We start from the raw sequence: 20,458 nt of genomic DNA, 5'->3' as shown, positions 1-20,458 counted from the left end.
AGAAGCTTCTCTAGCTAAAAGTGAGAGTAGCATTAATAGGTGGGCAAAACCATAAATAGCTAGAGGGCAACTTGGTGTGCAGAACATACATACCCACTTAGCCAAACAATAGGAGTAACTTCCCCTTAGGGCTTATAACTCCCTTGGCGATAGGCTTTGTTTTTTATTGTTGTTGCTTTTGTTTTTTTGAGGTAGGGTCTCGCTGTAACTCGGGCTGGCCTGGAATTGACCATGTCGTCTCAGGGTGGCCTTGAACTCACAGCAATCTTCCTACCTCTGCCTCCCAAGTGCTGAGATTAAAGGTGTGCGCCACTATGCCTGGTCCAGTTATAGGCTGTTGATTAAGTTTTCAGTATGAGACATGGATATTCCCTCCTGCGGAACAGGCCGTAAATCCAATTAGAGAGCGGTTTGTTGCCCAATAACTATGATACCACTAATGCACCAGTGAATGCATTTTTACCTGGTTGGCTAGCCACCAATACTTTCCTTCAAAACAACATTCACGGGCTGTATTTATCCAAGTTTAATTTTATTTTTCTCTTGTTCATAATTTCATCTGACGGTGAATCACTGATTCACTCTATGCTCTCAATGTCTCTACTGTTCCTCATTTTCCTTCCCAGCTTTTTCTTTACTTCCTTCTCCTCCCTTCTTCTTCTTCCTCTTCTCCTTCTCTTCTTTATTCTTCTATTTCCTCTTCTTCACTTTTTTAAAATTTTGGTTTCATTTTTGTTTTGACACAGGGTTTCACTATATAGCCCATACTTGCCTCAAACTCAATATCTTCCTAATTCAGCCTTCCACACGGCACGGCTGCAGGTCAGATGCATTGTTTTCCTGTTTATACATTCCTCCACATTATGCTTGTTGGTACTATGGACTTTGACTGTAAAGTATAACCCGTTTTTTCTTCTACTGCACACACTTGAAAGGTTGCTTCTATTTCAATGTGTTTCAGGAGAAGATAATTGAGAGGCTACACAAGACGATCAGCTCACAGTGTTGGTTTTCAAGACAGGTTAAAACAATTGTGGCTAAACACATTCTTACAGACCTGCACAGAGAACGGTAGACTAAGAAGGAAGGAGACAAACACCTCCTCCATAGCTAAAGGATGGGTATTCTGATCATTACATAAACTTGTTGGAAGAGAACGTTCCATATCTACCACTTTCTCGTCTTCCCACGAGCACCTTGGAACACTGGACCTACTCTGTCAATCTGGGCTTATCTGTGATTAAAAGTGGAAATACGCCCTTGGAACCTCTCTTTTTTCAAGCCACTTTCCTGTGGCAATGCTTGTAAAGATAAGACTTTCTTATAAAAGGATCCCTCAGCAGTGCCCTGTTGTCAGTGAAACTTGAACTTGACAGATCAGCCAAGGTGAGTCAGGAACACGAGTTCCAAACTACTTTGTTAGACTTCACCCACTCTCTCCTAATGGTCTGAGTGAACTTGGATGGTGACAGACTTTCTCTCTCTCTCTCTTTCTTTCTTTCTTTCTTTCTTTCTTTCTTTCTTTCTTTCTTTCTTTCTTTCTTCCTTCCTTCCTTCCTTCCTTCTTCTCTCTCTTTCTTCCTTCCTTCCTTCCTTTCTATCTTTCTTTCTTCTCTCTTTCCTTTCTTCCTCTTTCTTTCTGTACTTATTTTGTGAAAGAGGCAGAGAGAGAGAGAGAGAGAGAGGGAGAGAATGGGTGCACTAAGGCCTCCAGCCACTGCAGACAAACTCCAGATGCATGCTCCACCTTGTGCATCTGGCTTACATGGGAACTGGGGAATCAAACCTGGGTCCTTTGGCTTCACAGGCAAGAGGTTTGCCACTAAGCCATTTCTCCAGCCTGGTCTTTTCAAACTTCAGTTCACCCGACTCAGCCATGTTTCTATCTTCATGCAGATGCTGCTGCTGTGGCCACTCTCACTGCTGTTGGCAGCAGTAGCCGGTAAGAAGAGACATGTACGAGGAGAGAGATGTGGGCGAGCCACTGCGCAGCCCTTAACAGAAGGCTGTGACAGCTGGATTTGAGCCGTGACTGAGGACAGGTCGAGGGAAATTCAGGATTAAGCAGTTCTCTGAATAAATTAGTTCAATGCAGGGCTAAAAGTACCAGTGCTTTGAGAGGGGCTTGCCAAATAAAATCTCCAATGCCTGGTTCAATTCGTTTTCAAATAAGGAAGAATTCAGATAAAACACAGATATCCTGCCTTATATTATAAATGTATTACTTAACTGAATTTTAAATTTAACTTGAACTTTTCTAAACCTAACAGCTCTGGTTTGGATCTAGGGATGTTTTTGAACTCTGGTTTCATCACACATAGCTTTATGACTCTGAGCAAAACCCTTAACCCCTCAGAGCTTCAGTGAGCCCTCTCATGGGATGACTGTGAGGCTTAGGTAAGATAAATACACCATTTTGTCCAGCATACAGTAAAAGTAGAGAAATACAGTCCCCATAGCAGCTGCTACTCTTACATCACCATTAATCTGGGCATAGTGTTGCTTAAGCATCCTTCCTTTGAGTTGTCCCTTCATGTAGTAACATCCAGCCTCTAGCCGTGTCCGAACATGGATGTTTTATTTGCTTGTTTGAGAGAGTCCCTTTTTCACAGGAATCCAGGATAGTTCTCAGACATAATTCAGGCACCTACATGATCAGCCCAGTGTAGAGACAGGAAGTTTGTCCCTTGCATGAAACTTAGCTTCTCCACCCAAAGTACAAATCGAGATTATAGCTACTAGGAATTGTATACCTCTGCATATCCCATGCTGGCTAAGACTTCAGATGTGGGGCAGTTCCGTTCCTGGGCACCAGGGGCTATGGGTGATACCTGGGTTGAGAAATTAAAATGAGACCCAGCTCTTGCTGAGAAGGGATAAGTGGGGAGTGATGTGGCCCCTGAGGTAGAAGTGAGAAGCTGCAGTCGGTCTACAACAGAGGTGTCCTTGGAGGCTGCTTTGGGAGCATGAATAAGAGGGTGTTTGGGAAACAAGAGAAAGAAAATCTGCCAAAAGATAAAATTCAACTCATGTTTGGGGTGAGAGAACATTGAAGAGAGCAGTCTGGTTGAACTAGTATCCTTGGAATGCTTGTGGGTGATTTCAGGAAGAGAAGTGTGCTACGACCGTATTGGCTGCTTCAGTGATGATGCCCCATGGTCAGGAACTATAGAAAGACCCCTGAAAGCCCTTCCCTGGAGCCCCTCCCAGATCAACGCCCGCTTTCTCCTGTACACCAACGAGAACCCAAGCAACTACCAAGTAAGAGTACTCATTGTTTTTAGGACTTCCTTCTACCTACTTCATGTCATCAGTACCCTGAATCTTTAAGTCTTCGAAAAAGAATTAATCAGACAGATAAACTGTACTGTATCTTTGTATACTTTTAAGGTAGATTGAGTACTTTTTTTATGTAGAATCTCGCTCTAGCTCACGCTGACCTGGAATTCACTATTTGGTCTTAGGCTGGCCTCAAACTCACAGTGATCCTCTTACCTTTGCCTCCTGATTGCTGGGATTAAAGATATATGCCACCATACCTGGCAGGTTAGGTACTCCTTTTAAAAACTTATTATAAAAGGCCACTCACTCCATCTTATTCTTTTCCTACTCACTTAAATATATCACACATATTAAACATATCACACACATATGGGGATAAAATATATACACACACATTCATATAATATATACATGTGTATAATATATATCTTATTTTAGATTTGTGTATTATTTTTAAATGCAATACAGCACTTATATTCACAGGTCTCCATGTAAGAAGGCTCTACAACAATATTTGGTTGGAAAGTGTTATACATATATGGATATGGATATATATATGGACATATACATATGTCTGTAGGATTTTGAATATCTATCCATTCTGGACTAGCAATATGCTTGAACCTTCATCTCAGTAGGCAGTAACGTAGAGACACAATCTCCCATCATCCACCAAGCACAAGTGGAACAAGTGACGGTCCTACAGTGTGCTGTATCTTTGTAGCTAAACAATGATAGGATAGTTTAAGGTGTTTGCAGTGCATTCTCAACCTACAATACTTTCAAACCAGGAGTGGTGGTACACATCTATAATTCTAGCACTTGAGTGGTAGAGACAAGAGGATCAAGAGTTCAAGGCCATCTTTGGTTATATAGTGAACTTGAGGTTATCTGGGCCAAATGAGATCTGAAGGAGAAGGGGAAGAAACCACTTACAATATTTTCACCTTATGCTGGATTTATTGGGAGATAACTCCATCACACCTGGAGGAGTCTTGTGCATATATACATATGTATGTGCATATATATATTATATCTACAGTACAATATTATATAGACAGATTATATATATATATATATATATATATATATATATATATATATATATATATATATTCAAAGACTTCCACTGAAGGAGACATGATCTTAATGACAAATATTGTAGAAGACATATTGTCGGAACTGGATGACTACAACTGGAAAATAGCACTTGGGATGACTGGGCCTAGCTTGCCTATATAGGGAGAAGGATTTTCAAGGATCCTAAACCCAAGTAGTTTTTGCCTATTACCTCCCTCCAGGTGTAAATGGTTCTAGAAGATACTATACGAAACTTGACCTATAACACTTTTCTTTCCCAAACAGCAAATCACTGCAGATGCAGCAACCATCAGGAATTCCAATTTCAAAACCAATAGAAAGACCCGTTTTATTATCCATGGATTCATTGACAAGGGAGAAGAAAACTGGCTGTCTGATATGTGCAAGGTGAGAACTAGTACTGTCCTAGGAGAAGATAATCTTAGGACTTAGCAACCACTAGGGTACTTGCCCCAACCAAGGAAGACAAATGCTCGCTGGAGCCCTGCTGAGGCTGGGACTCTCAGGGGAGATGGAGGAGGTGGTGGCAGGTGCAAAGACACCATGATGGTCAGAACAATGAGGTTGGCCAGCACTTGGTGGCTCCTGACAGGGATATTTAATGGCTAATGCAGAGACATTGCAAGATTTTAGCAACAAAAGCTGCTGTATATACAGGGACATCCTAGTGAATCATACACCCTTTGTTCTCGAGCTTTGAATTTCCATGTGAGGAGCTAAGAATTCACTCAACTTTTTCTGGGTGTCCTCTCTTAGCAACGTCAAGGAACTCCATGAGGGGTTTCATTTCCAGCTTCTGTTGTTTCTACAGAAGTGATCTTATTTTGTCTAATTTGCCTTTGGCTGTGTTCCTGGTGATCACCAAGATTTAAAGGATAGAAATCAAGTAGAATACATTTTCCTACTAACTGCTAGGGCTTAAGGAATAGTATTATCAAGTTGTTTATTTGTATATTTGTTCATGTTTTCTTCAGTATGCTCTGGCTGCTGTGGTACAAGGCTGTAATCACGTCATCATGCGTGTTGGGGAAATGACACCAAAGCTTTTCTAAATCCATTGGTTTTGGTTTATCTTTTTTTGTTTGGTTGGTTTTTTGTTTTTCAAGGAAGGGTCTTGTCTAGCCCAGGCTGACCTGGAATTCACTATGTAGTCTCAGTCTGGCCTTGAACTCACAGCGATCCTCCTACCTGTGCCTCCTAAGTGCTGGGATTAAAGGTGTGTCCCACCATGCCTAGCAGATTTATCTTTGACTCTGGTAAAGGGCAGAACTGAGTCAGAGAGTGTGGGCTGATCTTGAGGACAGATGGGCAGCCCAGAGTCTGCTCACTTCACAAGCTCAGGAAGATCAGTGAAGTGTGGCTTGTCTTCCAACATGCTTTAAGTTTAACGAATATCTTGTGTAGGAAAGGTAGTAATATATTGCTCAACAGCAATGAAGAAATATGTGTGACTCAGCCCAAATGGAATACAGAATTTTTAGAACTAAGTATAGAATTTATTTCTAACATCCCAAAACACTGCATCCTGCCTCTCTTATTTGGCTTTGCTGTGCGATGTGGAAATGAGTGGATAAACCCAGTGTGAAGATCCCTGGTTGCGGGCCTGGCTCTATCCTCTCTACCAATGACAATGGCCAAGGTGGACTCTAAGTCGAGGCTGTTAGGAGTGCTCTGTCCGGTGGGCAGGCTGTGCAGGCTGCCGTCCAAGAGCAGCTACAGTGTAATCACCTGTTCTTACTCAAGACAATCCATTCCATTCTTTGGAATTTTCCTTCTGTTAAAGGAAAGAGTTGGGGATGATTTCTTCAGCACTCTAAATTTGTGTTAGAAAAATGCAGGAATATATACATATATATAAACTCATATTTAAACAAATAATTCCTGCTAGAACTATTCTTTGTGAAACTTTAATTGAGCCCTGCCAAGCTCAGTTTCCATTGATACCTGGTAGAGTACGCTTTTATGTGAACTACCTTTAATGATATGTAATAAAATATGTTCACCCCAAAACTTTAGACATTCCATGAGTCCTAACATAGCCATTAATAAATTCAGTAATTTTTTAAGTTGAGCATCCCCTGTGTTCCAGGAAGTGTCTGAGACACTAAGAATACAGCAGTGAAAGAAACAGGCAATGTCCTCACATGTTCTAGCAAGGAACAGTGTAGTTAGGTGGTATGTAGGATGATGTAGTCAGATGACCCACTGTCTCCTGCATTTTCTCTGATTCAAATGTTTATGCATCTGTGGCACAGGAATACCAAGAATCTAATTCCCACAATGGCCACACCTCTGTTCTGGAGCCCATGTTAAACTTAAGGGGGATTCCATCCTCATTACAAACTAGATAGTTTTTTTTTTTTAATTTTTAGAGAAAGCACAAGAGAGACAGAGAGAGAATTGGTGTGCCAGGGCCTCAGCCACAGAAATCTAATGCATGCGCCACCTAGTGGGCATGTGCAACCTTGCACTTGCCTCACCTTTGAGTATCTGGCTTATGTGGGATTTGGAGAGTCCAACATGTGTCCTTAGGCTTCAAAGGCAAGCACCTTAACTGCTAAGCCATCTCTCTAGCCCACTAGATAGTTTTAATGATAGCTTTGGCATGATATTATGCAGGTCAGGGATAGAATTTAGCCAATCTTCAAATGTGTGAATCAGTAATGAACAAAGGTCTTGCATCATTTGCCTACTGACTGTGCCTCCCCCATCAGAAAATGTTCCAGGTGGAGAGTGTGAACTGCATCTGTGTGGACTGGAAAGGTGGCTCCCGCACCACGTACACCCAGGCCACCCAGAATGTCCGGGTGGTGGGGGCAGAGGTGGCATATTTGGTGAACACCCTTCAGGTAAGCACTCCTGGCTTACAGAAAAGACCACACATGTTGCTGTCTAAATTCTCTTCCCATGACATAACCTGTAGGAATGACAATTGATAAAGATATATGTTTGTCAAGAAAACACTATTGTGGTTGAAAAAAGTGAAATAAAGGGGCCCTGGGAAAATGACTCAGTGGTCAAAGGTGCATGCTCACAAATCCCATTGATGGGGATTCAATTCCCCAGTACCCATGTAAAGCCAGACAAGCATTCATTTGCAGCAAACAAGAGACACTGGCAAGACTTTATCAATAATTTATTTAATTAAAAAACAGTCTTTTTTCTTTTTGATCCACAGTCTCATTCTAGCCCAAGCTATTACTTTGTAGTCAAGGCAAGCTTTGAACTCATGGGGATCCTCTTATCTTAGCCTCCTGGGTGCTAGGGTTAAAGGCATGAGCTTCCATGCCTGGCTCTGCATTTTTAATTAAACGAACTTACTCAAGCAACTAGGTAGATAGTAGCTCCTAAATTCTCCCAGTGTTTTGATTTTTATTACTTTTTAGTTCTGGAGATGGAATCTAAGGCCGTGCCTGTACTAGACAAGCTCTCTAATACTATTCTGCCACAGCATCAACCTGTCAGGATTTGGGGGTTTTGTTTGTTTGTTTGTTTTTATTTATTTATTCGGGAGCAACAGACAGAGAGAGAAAGATGCAGATAGAAGAGAGAATTGGCGCACCAGGGCTTCCAGCCACTGCAAATGAACTCCAGACGCGTGTGCCCCCTTGTGCATCTGGCTAATGTGGGTCCTGGGGAATCAAGCCTCGAACCGGGGTCCTAGGCTTCACAGGCAAGTGCTTAATTGCTAAGCCATCTCTCCAGCCCCCAGGATTTGTTTTAATTTTGCCAATTATTGCCAATTTGATAGGACAATATTAGCCACAAGATTATAGTAATTAAAAAAATATTATTTATCTATTTACTTGAAAAAGAGAGAGAGGAGGTATATATAGAGAGACAATGAGCATGGGCATGCCGGCACCTCTTGCCACTGCAAGTGAACGAACTTCAGATACATGCATCAATTTTTGCATCTGGCTTTATGTGGGTACTGGGGAATTGAACCTGGGCCACCAGGCTTTGCTAGCAAGTGCATTTAACTGCTGAGCCATCTCTCCATCCCTACACTAGTTTTTGTTTTCATTTATTGACTTGTGTGTGTGTGTGTGTACATATTTGTGTGGGTGTATGCACATGCACATGAAGGGCAGAGGTCACAATTGTTTCTTCCTCTATTGTTCTGTGCTGTAATTCTTTGAGACAGGGTCTGTCATTCAACTTGGAATTCACCGATTCAGCTGGGCCTGATCCAGGGATCCTTCTGTCTCTTCCTCCCTAGCTCTGGAGTTATAGGCACATGGTGCCTAAGCCAGAATCTTATTTATTTATTTATTTATTTTGAAGGTAGGATCTCACTGTAGCCCAGGCTGACCTGGAATTCACTATCTGGTCTCAGGGTGGCCTCGAACTCACGGCGATCCTCCTACCTCTGCCTCCCAAGTGCTGGGATTAAAGGTGTGCGCCACCATGCCCGGCACTAAAACCCAGCTTTTATGTGGGTGTTAGGGATCTGAATTCAGACCCTCAGGCTTGCATACCAAGTAGTTTACCAACTGAGCCACTCCCCTTTTTTATGTACATGGCTGAGGAGAAGTACAATGACAACAGCTAGCCTTACTGTGACCAAAACATTACGAAATGTGGCTCTTGCATGCACCCGAATAATTGTTTCACAGTTTTCTAATCCAGACACTTGCTTCATCATCTCTGGATAACAATGATCATGTCCTTCATGGGTTCTCTCTGCGTAGTAACAGGACACTATAGAATTCCATATCCACTAATTTAACAGTTAACCCTATTGCCATTTCTTCATTGTAACTGTGAAATGGAAGGATGAGCATTAATTTCTTTGAGGGGACAGTATATCTTCTTAAAAATCAAATTTGGAAGTACCCCCTTTGTGCCTATCTGAAATTCTTTACTACTGGAAAATATTTTGAAGAGATTTTTCTTTCCAACAGTCTCAACTTGGATACTCACCTGCCAATGTCCACCTCATTGGCCACAGCCTGGGCTCCCATATTGCTGGGGAGGCTGGAAAGAGGACAAACGGGGCCATTGGACGTATCACAGGTTTGTCTGATAGTCAAAGCTGCAGGGTTAGACTGCATGTGTCTATCCTCTGTGAAGTCCAGGAGGAGACATGGGAGAGAAATTTTGGCATCCCAGAGTTGGGAGGAAAGGACAAGATGGCCAGGCTTCCCTGGGCTACCAGTTCTGTAATTAGATTTAAAATAACAGCCTGCAAACTTAGACCGGCTGGTTGGCTGCACTGGGCCAGTGGTTCACATGTTGCATGCCAGGTAGGCAATTTCATGAGGAAGACGCCGCTATCCTGGGTTTGAGGCATAGGAAATGGCACTTTCCTCTTTGATCTTCCAGTTGTCTAAGCTAATCGAACAGTTTGCTTTTTACATACTTTGGGAAAACTGTTTGCATTTGAATCGATGGCTTTATCTGGAATTTTTGTTAATTTGTTGAAAAAAAATTCTTCCAGAACATTCTTTGCTGTGATTGATCGTTGTTGACCACAGCTTGTTCTGCCGGCTGCCATGGCTGGCCCTCTCTGGATTCAATGACAGAAGGCTAAGGCCTTTTCTCTCCTGGGAGGTTAGTCTAGAGGAAATTCTCCACCTCAAGAGCCTTTAGTCTCCCGGGATCAGCTTGTTTTCTGGTAACCACTGCTAGTGACCAAGATCCCCCCAGGAGTTGAGGGTCCATAAGTAGAGGTGAATTCTATGATTTTGGGGGAACATTTACTTTCAAGCAAATGGTGAATCAGAAGCAAGCAGATTCCCCTTCATGGGGTGATAAGGGCTGGAGGACCTCCTCCGTCTGCCTCCACGCACAACTCAGGACCACAGCCCATAGCTGTGATGAAAGGTTGTAATGTTACAAAGGCAACAGCATTAACGACACATCCTGTCTGCTCCAGGACTGGATCCAGCTGAACCTTACTTTCAGAACACACCCGAGGTAGTCCGACTGGACCCCAGTGATGCTCAGTTCGTGGATGCCATCCACACAGATGCGGCCCCCATCGTCCCTAACTTAGGTGAGCTCCACAGTTCAGCTCTCTGTTTATTTCATGGTGTCTTGATCTATGCAGTGATATAAGCTTTCTCTCTGTTTTAAAATTCTTCAGGATTTGGAATGAGCCAAACAGTGGGCCACATGGATTTCTTTCCTAATGGAGGTGTAGAAATGCCCGGATGTCAGAAGAATATTCTCTCCCAGATTGTTGACGTGGACGGGATCTGGGAAGGTATATCCACTATGTGTACAGAGATTTTCACTGGTCAAAGGCTGTGCTTGGTGGTGCTAAACTTGCTTGTTACTCTGGAAATGTTCAGCTCTCCCATTTTATGCAGCAAAGGACTTTTCATTGTATCCTTGACACACAGATTCTTGTTGTGACAAGTACGCATGAGGAAACTTTGACAATCAAATTTTGAAGGGGCCTAATTCAGGGGCTATATTGCCACACACACACACGTCTCAATAGATGAACATTTCCCCCAGTTACTTTTCCATTTCACTTAAATGACATTAACAATACTTTTTTTTTTTAAGAAAAAAACTTTTTTGGTTATTTATTTGAGATAGAGAAAGAGGCAGAGAGACAGAGAGAAAGAGAATGGGTATGCCAGGGCCTTAGGGCACTGCAAACGAACTCCAGACATATGCACCCCTTGTGCATCTGGCTTACATGTGTCCTGGGGAATCGAACCGAGGTCCTTAGGCTTTGCAGGCAAATGCCTTAACCACTAAGCCAACTCTCCAGCCCCAAGATTAACAATACTTTTAAGCAGTGCTTAATTTCTGATTACATCTCAGCTCATAAATGCACTTCACAAATAATTTTGCGACCTTCCATAGTTCATTCAAACTAGAGGAATCCATCTAACAACTGTGTATCCCCATTATAATTTTTACTTATAAAACTAAGGCCTGTCACTGATCTGCGTGATGTCTCAGGTACCCGGAACTTTGCTGCCTGTAATCACTTGAGGAGCTACAAGTATTATTCCGACAGTATTGTCAACCCCACGGGCTTCGCCGGATTCTCCTGCGCTTCTTATAGTGTTTTTGCGGCAGTAAGTAGACTCCATCTTCTCTTTGGATTTTGTTTTGCTTTATTTTTTCTTCTCCTTTCTTATTGCCGAGGATCAAATGCAAAGCTCCCTGCCTGCAAAGCACACACGGAACTACAGGCTCTGGTTTTAGCCTCCATTTGAGTTCCGGACTTGCCACTTCTCTTGACTGGTGTGGTTCATTGTCAGGACGCCATTCAGTGAATGTTGATCGGTTCATGTCTGTCACATTCCATATGTGTTCTAGTACCAACAACAAAAAATCATTAGAAGAATTTATAGTAAAGGGCCTGTAAATGGAAATGACTTTCATCTCATTTTCTCTCTATTATTTCTTTCTGCATCAGGTAAATGTTCAAACTAGTTTTAGAAAAAATAATCTTAAACAAGTGAAAGAGTACTTGATGACAATCTGACAGCCATGTCTAGAGGATGCCAATGATCATGGAAGATTTTCATGAATTGCTGATTTTTAAAACTATAAAATTATGGACATACACATATTTTTATAATCTCATTATTACCATTTTTTGAGTTTTCATATTCTTTGATTCCCAAATTGAATTCTTATATGTAGTATTGAGCATAGCATTATTATTGTCTTGGTTTTTTTTTTTTTTTTTTTTTTTTTTGTAAAATTGACTTTTTTTGGTTTTTTTCTTTTTCTGAGGCAGGGTCTCACTCTGTCCCAGGCTGTCCTGGAACTCACTCTGTACTCTCAGGGTGGCTTCAAACTCACAGTGATATTCCTACCCCTGTGTCCCAAGTGCAGGGATTGTAGGCGCATGCCACCATGCCCAGCAAAATTGACTTTTTACTATCGATTTTTTAAAAATTTTTTTTTAATTTATTTATTTGAGAGCGACAGACACAGAGAGAAAGACAGGTAGAGGGAGAGAGAGAGAATGGGCGTGCCAGGGCTTCCAGCCTCTGCAAACGAACTCCAGACGCGTGCGCCCCCTTGTGCATCTGGCTAACGTGGGATCTGGGGAACCAAGCCTTGAACCAGGGTCCTTAGGCTTCACAGGCAAGCGCTTAACCACTAAGCCATCTCTCCAGCCCTACTATCGATTTTTTTAATAAAAAAATTTAACCAATGCCAAATGAAAAGAACTCCTGATTAAAAGGTAATGTAATGTGGAAGAGAGATTCTGGCTTCCACACATGTGTACACACATGTACACATACATGTGTACCAGTACATGTATGAATATGCAGACATGCATGTATACTATACATAAAGAGGCAAAGGATAAAACATAAATACTTATTTGCAAAGTACCCCACTTTGTGATTTTTATTTTCATGTGTTTCCTAACAATGAAGCTGACGATTTATGCCTTGGAATAATGAGATTCATTGTTAGCTTTCACTGGGAGCTATGAAATACCCCTATTACCATTAGCATAGACAGCATTGGCTCTCAACCATAACAACACGTAGGACACGATGGTGCACTATTAAAAGACAGAACATCCTCACTAATAATTTCTTTTTTTCACCAGAACAAGTGCTTCCCCTGCCCAAGTGGTGGATGCCCACAGATGGGTCATTATGCTGATAGGTATTCTAGAAAAACAAGTGGAGTGGGCCAGAGATTTTATCTAAACACTGGCGATAAGACTAACTTTTCACGTAAGCTTCTATTTTGATAACTTTCAGTTGGGGGCGGGTGCTGGTTATCAAACCCAGGGTCTTAGAAATGCCAGACAAGTGCTCTGCCATTGGGCTATACCCCTAATCATAAAATTGTCATACCATATATGTTATCATGATCATTGATAGTGCATAAAATTGCTTTTCCATACAAAAGTCTTAACTGTCCCCAGTGTGGAAAATACTCAGTGCCATGTAGTCTGAACTGCGGAGCAGTGTGGGGTCTAGACTAGAAATGAGATAAAAATAACCTTCTTCACATTTGATTCTAATGCCGATTCAAGGGCTCCTTCTGCTCTGGCCTCCTATTCAGTCAAGAGAGTCATTGAGCAGAATTCCAAGTCTGTGTACCAGCAGAAAAAGTAATCTGCAGGAGAGGTGGCAGGGCTGGTGGAAGTCGGGGTGTGGGAGAGGGGAGAACTGACAGATTTAGGAGATATTTAGAATTAGACATTTAGACTGATGACTCCATGGGGGCTTGAATTACAAGTGGGGATGGTGGGGAATGCCAGGCTCCAGGCTTATTTTCCAGGTAAGAGAGAAAGAAAACCAGTTGGATTGGAGTCACTAGAGTCAACAGCCTTGTAAAAATCGAATGACAAATTTTATCCCATCCCCAGTTTAGGCTAAATGAGTGCTCAATGACAAAAACTATACATTAAACTAGTACCAAAGCAAGTATTACCTTAATACATGTCCTTGAGTGGTGGAAGCTGAGTTAGAATTGCAAAGTAAATGTAGATTATTTTTAAGCTTTAATTAATTAATTAATTTATGTACACACATTAGAGTCCCTTGCCGTTGCAAATGAACTCCAGGCACATGCTCCTGGGTGGGTGGTGGGGCATTGAAACCAGACTGGCAAGCTTTGCAAGATGGCTCACCAGCTCTCCAGGCCCACAAATAAAGAATATTTAGATAAAAGGATGATAGGAACCAAAAGTTTGATGATGGGAGAAAATTGGGCAAACTGATAAAAGTGACACATTTTACTTTCTACTACCTTTTGACATAAAGTTCTTGGAACATTCAATAAGTGATTAGGGTAAAAAAATTTTAAAGCAAAATATTTTCCTAAGCTCTTGACTTGAAAAAAAAAATACTAGTTTTGGAAAGATTCCACATATGCTTATTTCCCAATGACCCTGAACAATTAAAGGGAAAGCGGTGACTATTTCAGTGGAGGAATAGTAATGGCTGGGGAAGACACCAACCATTGACCTCTGGCCTCCACATAAATCACTCAACATCCTAGAGGTGTGGATATTCAACTACTCCCAGGTCGATGCTCTCAAAGCTGATGTTTTGCAAACTTGCCTCTTGTGTAGGTTGGAGGTATCAAGTAAGTGCCACGCTGTCTGGACAGAAGGTTACAGGACACATTCTTGTTTCATTGTTTGGAAACAGAGGAAACTCTAAGCAGTATGAAATTTTCAAGTGAGTAAATATGCTTAAGTGTTAGAATGCTGTGAATGTATACATATGCATTTGTTTTTGCCTTATTATATGAGAGTCAAGTTCTTTCACACATAGTTAAGCAGAATGCAATTCTTTAACCCCTGTGCCTAAATATATTTCAGAATGATATTTCTAATTTTTTTCTCTTACCAATTCCAAGGAAGTCATTAATGTTTACCTTGTTGACTGTTATCCTATTTATAACAATTGAAACAATGGAGAAAATATTTTATAAAATATTATCATAGATTAAACTTAGGGGAAATTTGTGAATAAAGCATATTTCAATTATATTAAAGTGATAATGACTAGAATACTATCAGTAAATGATAACACAGCCTACCACTGGGTTCAGATATGTGTGAATTTATTTCAGATATTGGATAGGATTTATCAATAATCTTTGCTTCAGCTTGTTTTAGAAATGTATATATGGATGCATATATAAATATTTAGGTGCTTTATTCATATGTATAGTAATTTTTTTAAAGTTTTACTTATTTGCTTGTTTGAGAGAGAGAAAAAAATGGGCTTGCCAGGGCCTCCAGCCACTGCAAATGAACTCCAGACGCATGCACCACCTTGTGCATCTGGCTTACGTGGGTTCTGGGGAATCAAAGCAAAGTCCTTTGGCTTTGCAGGCACACGCCTTAACTGCTAAGCCATCTCTCCACCCCTGTGTGGTTAATTTTTGTATGTTTATGTAGGTGTATGTTTTACATGCATGGGTAGTTTGGGGTATGCTTATATAAGTTCACTCACATTTTTGTGGACATCTTACTCCCCAGGGGTTCTCTGCAGCCAGGAAGTACTCACTCCAACGAGTTTGACTCTGATATAGATGTTGGAGATGTGCAGAAGGTTAAATTTATTTGGTACAACAATGTGATCAACCCATCCCTACCCAGAGTGGGAGCATCCAGAATCTCAGTGGAAAGAAGCGATGGAAGAGTGTAAGTAACACCAGAAGAGTCAGGGGTGTTCATAATTCTATTTCCATTAAAACTTGCTTTTAGGTTACACCTCCTAGAGTGGTTCTCCATGCCCCAGTCACATTTGCTTTCTAGTCCTTTTTCTGCCTTTAGCAGAAGGTCCAGAGGTTAGGAATAAAACTCTGCTAGATTTGTGAAGAAGAGTGTTTCCTTTGGTAGATAAGCTTTGGCTAGGTGTGTGACTGTGGTGGACTCCTTCTACAAACTTCTTGGATTCACCAAATTGCCAGTTAGGTTGTCAGGTGCTCATTTAATTTACTGAGGAAGAGAAATATTCTATTTTGGAGCTGGGGAGATAGGTCCGCAGATCAAGTTCTCACTACTCAAATATGGGGATCTGAGCTGGCTCCCCAGTGGCCATGATGACATGGGCCTGTAATCCTAACCCTGGGGCTCAGGGAAAGTGGCTCTGTAAGTCTTGAGGGCTGGCTAGTATAACTGAGTCAGTGAGCTCCAGGACCAGTGAGACACCTTGTCTTAAAAAAATAACTAATGATGGACTGGGGAGGACACTGATGTTGACCTCTGGCCTCCACACAAATACACACAAATAAATGCACATCTACACAACTTAACTACATCCTGCAACAAACTCAACAGGATTTCTAGACATATAAAATTCTACAGAAGCTAATAAGAGAAAAATCCCAAATATCTGACACTAACTCAGTGGTTCTCACAAAACAGCAAGACAATAAAACCTATATGGAAGAGCTGGGTGTGATGGCGCACGCCTTTAATCCCAGCACTCAGGAGGCAGAGGTAGGAGGATCACCATGAGTTCGAGGCCACCCTGAGACGACACAGTGAATTCCAGGTCAGCCTGAGCTAGAGTGAGACCCTACCTCGAAAAACCAGAAAACAAAACAAAACAAAATCTATATGGAAGAAAGAACTCAACAAAGTAGAATCCAATCAGAATTGCCATAGACCACAACTGCTAGAGTAGCAAATAAGGACATTGGTCAGTAGACAAATGACAATGAGCAGATAATATATTATGTGTGTGAGTGAAGACTATCATAATGGCAGGAAGACTAGGAGAGGAGAATTAGAAATGTTCTGTAGAAAGGTGTTTGTGTCATATGTGAATCCGTGTAATATACTTTGCAGGTATAATTAATAAGTTATGAAAATACGGTATTAATTTTAAAGTAACCACTATGATAATGAGACAGAACTATAATAAAAGATATAAAATGAAATAAAAATAATACAAGAGATCATAAAAAGGCAAAGGGAATGAAGAAGAGACAAAAAGAGAACAAGTATAAAGATAATGGGCTTAGACCCAATTTTATCAATAATGGTATTATAGGAAAATGGTTTAAACACCAAAATTATAAGGTTACAAATTATCACATCAGATTTTTAATTTTTTTCATTTATTTTATTTGAGAGAGAGAAACAGACAGAGAGAGAAAGAGGCAGATAGAGAGAGAATGGACATGCCAGGGCCTCTAGCCACTGCAACCGAACTCCAGAAGCATGAGCCCCTTTGTGCATCTGGTTAACGTGGGTCCTGGGGAATCCAGCCTCGAACTGGGGTCCTTAGGCTTCATAGGCAAGTGCTTAACCACTAAGCCATTTCTCCAGCCCTCACATCATATTTTTAATAACACTATCCAAATGCATTATGCCTACTTGAAATGCAGTTTGAACATAAAGGCAGAAGTATGTTTCACAAAGTAAAAGGATAAAATACATCATGCTATTACTTATTAGCAATGTGCAAATTATGCCACATAAATCCATTTAAATGGCTAAATGTAACAAGGTTAACAATACAAAGAATTGTTGAAGAAAACAGGAATCGTGGTCTCTCATGCACTGCTTGCTAATGGAAATATAAAATGATATGATTACTTTGGAAAGTTCATGGAAGCCAAACACATTCTTGGGTACAAAAATCTCTCATTTTCCAAGGCTTTGCTTCCCACAGCCTCAGTCCATCAGTCAATCATCATCTCAAACTAATAAATGGAAAAGGAGCTTTTCTTGTGCTTTGGGCTTTGGCTGACAGCTCCTTGACTATGCTATTTTTACAACCGTGTTTTGACACAGGGAAAGTAATTCACTCATTTAAATAGCAGCCTTTCTTTCTCACTGTACCCACTGACTGACCCATGCTCCCTTCTTAGACTGTGGGTCAGAAAGATGGATCTGCATGAGGACACTGGAGTCCAGGTATGTGCCATGAGGAGGTGACCTTTTGTGTTTTCTCTCCCAGGTTCAACTTCTGTAGTCAAGAAACCGTGAGAGAGGATGTGCTTCTCACCCTCAGCCCATGTTAGGAGGCTGCTGACATACGGACACTGGATCTGAGTATAATAAAATCTACTAATGAAGCAACACATTCTGACTCTGTCGTTATTTACAAAGGAGCTTCTGAATAAGATGATGAGACCTCAAACATGCAGTTGCTGTGAAGAACCATAAACAGCAGTTAATTTTTAAAAAGTTTTATTTATTTGAGAATGACAGACAGAGAGAAAGAGGCAGAGAGAGAGAAAGAGAAAGAGAGAGAGAGAGAGAGAGAGAGAGAGAGAATGGATGCACCAGGGCCTCCAGCACTGTAGCTGAACTCCAGATGTGCGCCCCCTTGTTCATCTGGCTTACATGGGTCCTGGGGAATCGAACCTCACACTGGGGTCCTTAGGCTTCACAAGCAAGCACTTAACCACTAAGCCATCTCTCCAGCCGCCCCCCCCCCACAACTGTTAAATTTTGCTACATGTACTGTAGCATTTGAGCTGAGGAACTATGGCTTACATGATATGTCGCTGTACCCATTATTACTATTACTGATGCCAGCCTGACCCCTGAAGGCTGAATTATAGGCCCAAAGAACCAGCTCTTGGTGGGTCCATGAGAAAAACCCAAACCTTGGGTGCTTTTTCCCATCATCTTTAGGTTTTGTGTCTGCTCCTAGTCAGACATCTCAGGGCATGATGGTAAAGCAGGTAGGCTGAGACACATCGGACCTTCCCTGCTGGTCTTCTTCTGGTTCTCCCAGACCCCTGCCTCTCCACAGTCTCCATGGCCTAGGAAACACAAATCCACAGGACAGAGTCACATCTGTGAGTTTTGTCAAGTCCTGCTCAGTCTGGCTTTTATCTCGTACCCTGGCCCCATCTCTCAGCATGTTCCTTCTGCAACTCCATATTCCAGACTTATCCAAAAAAGACACTTTGTCTTCCCAGAAAGGTTTTTTCCCCTTCTATACCTGCTCTTCGATTATACTACAGAGCTAAGTAGTAAATTCAGTATAGTACTGGTATAAAAATAGACATATCGAACAGTGGAGTAGAATAGAGGACACAGAAATAAACCCACACAACTCTAGTCACCTAAACTTTAACAGAGGTGTTGAAAACATCCACTGGACAAAAGAGTCTCTCCAATAAATGGTGCTGGAAAAACAATGGATGTCCACATATAAAAGAATGAAACTGAATTCGTATCTCTTACCCTGCATAAAAACCAATTCAAAATCAAAGACCCTAATATAAGACCTGAAACAGAGAAAAATACAGGGAAACACTTCCTGACATAGTTAGTTCAGGAATTAATTGAGATAATTGATGTTAGGGTTGCATGAAATTAAAAAGCCTTGGGCTGGAGAGATGGCTTAGCAGATAAGCTCTTGCCTATGAAGCCTAAGGACCCCAGTTCGAGGGGTCCACATTAGCCAGATGCACCAGGGGGCGCATGCATCTGGAGTTTGTTTGCAGTGGCTGGAAGCCCTGGCGCTCCAATTCTCTCTCTCTCCCTCTCTCTCTCTCTCTATCTCTATCTGCCTCTTTCTCTCTCTGTCACTCTCAAATAAATAAATAAAAATGAACAAAAAAAATTTTTAAAAGTCTTTGTGCAAAAATAAAACCATCAGCTAAGTAAAGATGCAGGCTATAGATGAGGAAAAAATTAAGCACTAATAAAAAAAACTCCAACCAAATCATCCAACCAGCCAATAAATGGGTAAGTGACCAGACCATGCTTTAACAATGTACAAATGGTGAGTAGCACAATGCCATATGAAAGCAATTTCAACATCTTTAGGCATTTGGAAAACATAAACTAACATTACATTAAGAGTCCATCTTGTTCAAGTCAGAATGACTATCACCAATAAAACAAACAACAGGAATGGAGGGATGGCTTAGTGGTTAAGGTGTTTGCCTGCAGAGCCAAAGAACATAGGTTCAATTCCCCAGGACCTACTTTAGCCAGATGTACAAGGGGGTGTACGCATCTGGAGTTCATTTGCAGTGTCTGGAGACCCTGGCATGCCCATTCATTCTCTCTCTCTCTCCCTCTTTCTCTGTCAAATAAATAAATAAAGATAAAATATTTTAAAAAGAAAACAAACAACAAATACTGGTGAAGATGTAAGGAGAGAGAAATCCTTATTTACTGCTGGTGAGATGAAAATAGGTATAGCCACTATGAATTCAGTGTGGAGACTTTTCCAAAATCTAAACCTGAGAGACTTGGAGAGATGGTTTAATAGTTAAAGTGCTTTCCTGTGAAGCCTAATGACTCATATTTGACTACCCAGATCCACGTAAGCCAGATGCCCAAGGTGATGCATGTGCAAGGTCACGCTTGTGCCCAAGGTGATGCATGTGCAAGGTCACGCTTGTGCACAAGGTGGTGAATGAGCAAGGTCACGCTTGTGCCCAAGGTGGTGAATGAGCAAGGTCACGCTTGTGCACAAGGTGGTGAATGAGCAAGGTCACGCTTGTGCACAAGGTGATGCATGTGCAAGGTCACGCTTGTGCACAAGGTGGTGAATGCAACTGCAGTTCGATTATAGTAGCTGGAGGCCCTGGCAAGCTAATTCTCTCTCCATCTCCCTCTCTCTCATAGAAAAGGCCAATCTGTTAGGCTTGCTTCAAAAAAAAAAAAAAATCTGAACATTAAACTACC

General features: G+C 41.4%; 1 protein-coding gene across 2 annotated transcripts; it reads left to right on the top strand.

Annotated features, from left to right (window-relative positions):
* The first annotated feature begins 1,896 nt into the window (after positions 1 to 1,896).
* LOC101603890 (pancreatic triacylglycerol lipase) lies at positions 1,897 to 17,823 on the top strand. 2 transcript variants are annotated; one of them, XM_004659308.2, is made up of 12 exons: positions 1,897 to 1,942; positions 3,107 to 3,261; positions 4,648 to 4,770; positions 7,098 to 7,232; positions 9,291 to 9,402; positions 10,265 to 10,384; positions 10,475 to 10,594; positions 11,308 to 11,426; positions 12,929 to 13,058; positions 14,408 to 14,516; positions 15,326 to 15,490; positions 17,760 to 17,823. In XM_004659308.2, the coding sequence occupies exons 1-12, from the start codon at positions 1,897 to 1,899 to the stop codon at positions 17,821 to 17,823; spliced, it is 1,398 nt and encodes a 465-aa protein (XP_004659365.2). The 2 variants fall into 2 exon arrangements, with proteins under 2 accessions (XP_004659365.2, XP_012804426.1); XM_012948972.2 differs by having other exon boundaries at positions 3,107 to 3,276.
* Positions 17,824 to 20,458: the final 2,635 nt, after the last annotated feature.

Source organism: Jaculus jaculus, chromosome 1, assembly GCF_020740685.1.
Source record: "Jaculus jaculus isolate mJacJac1 chromosome 1, mJacJac1.mat.Y.cur, whole genome shotgun sequence".
Classification (NCBI taxonomy): domain Eukaryota; kingdom Metazoa; phylum Chordata; class Mammalia; order Rodentia; family Dipodidae; genus Jaculus; species Jaculus jaculus.
The sequence above is the reverse complement of the archived record's forward strand: the minus strand, read 5'-3'. Positions and strand labels throughout refer to the sequence as shown.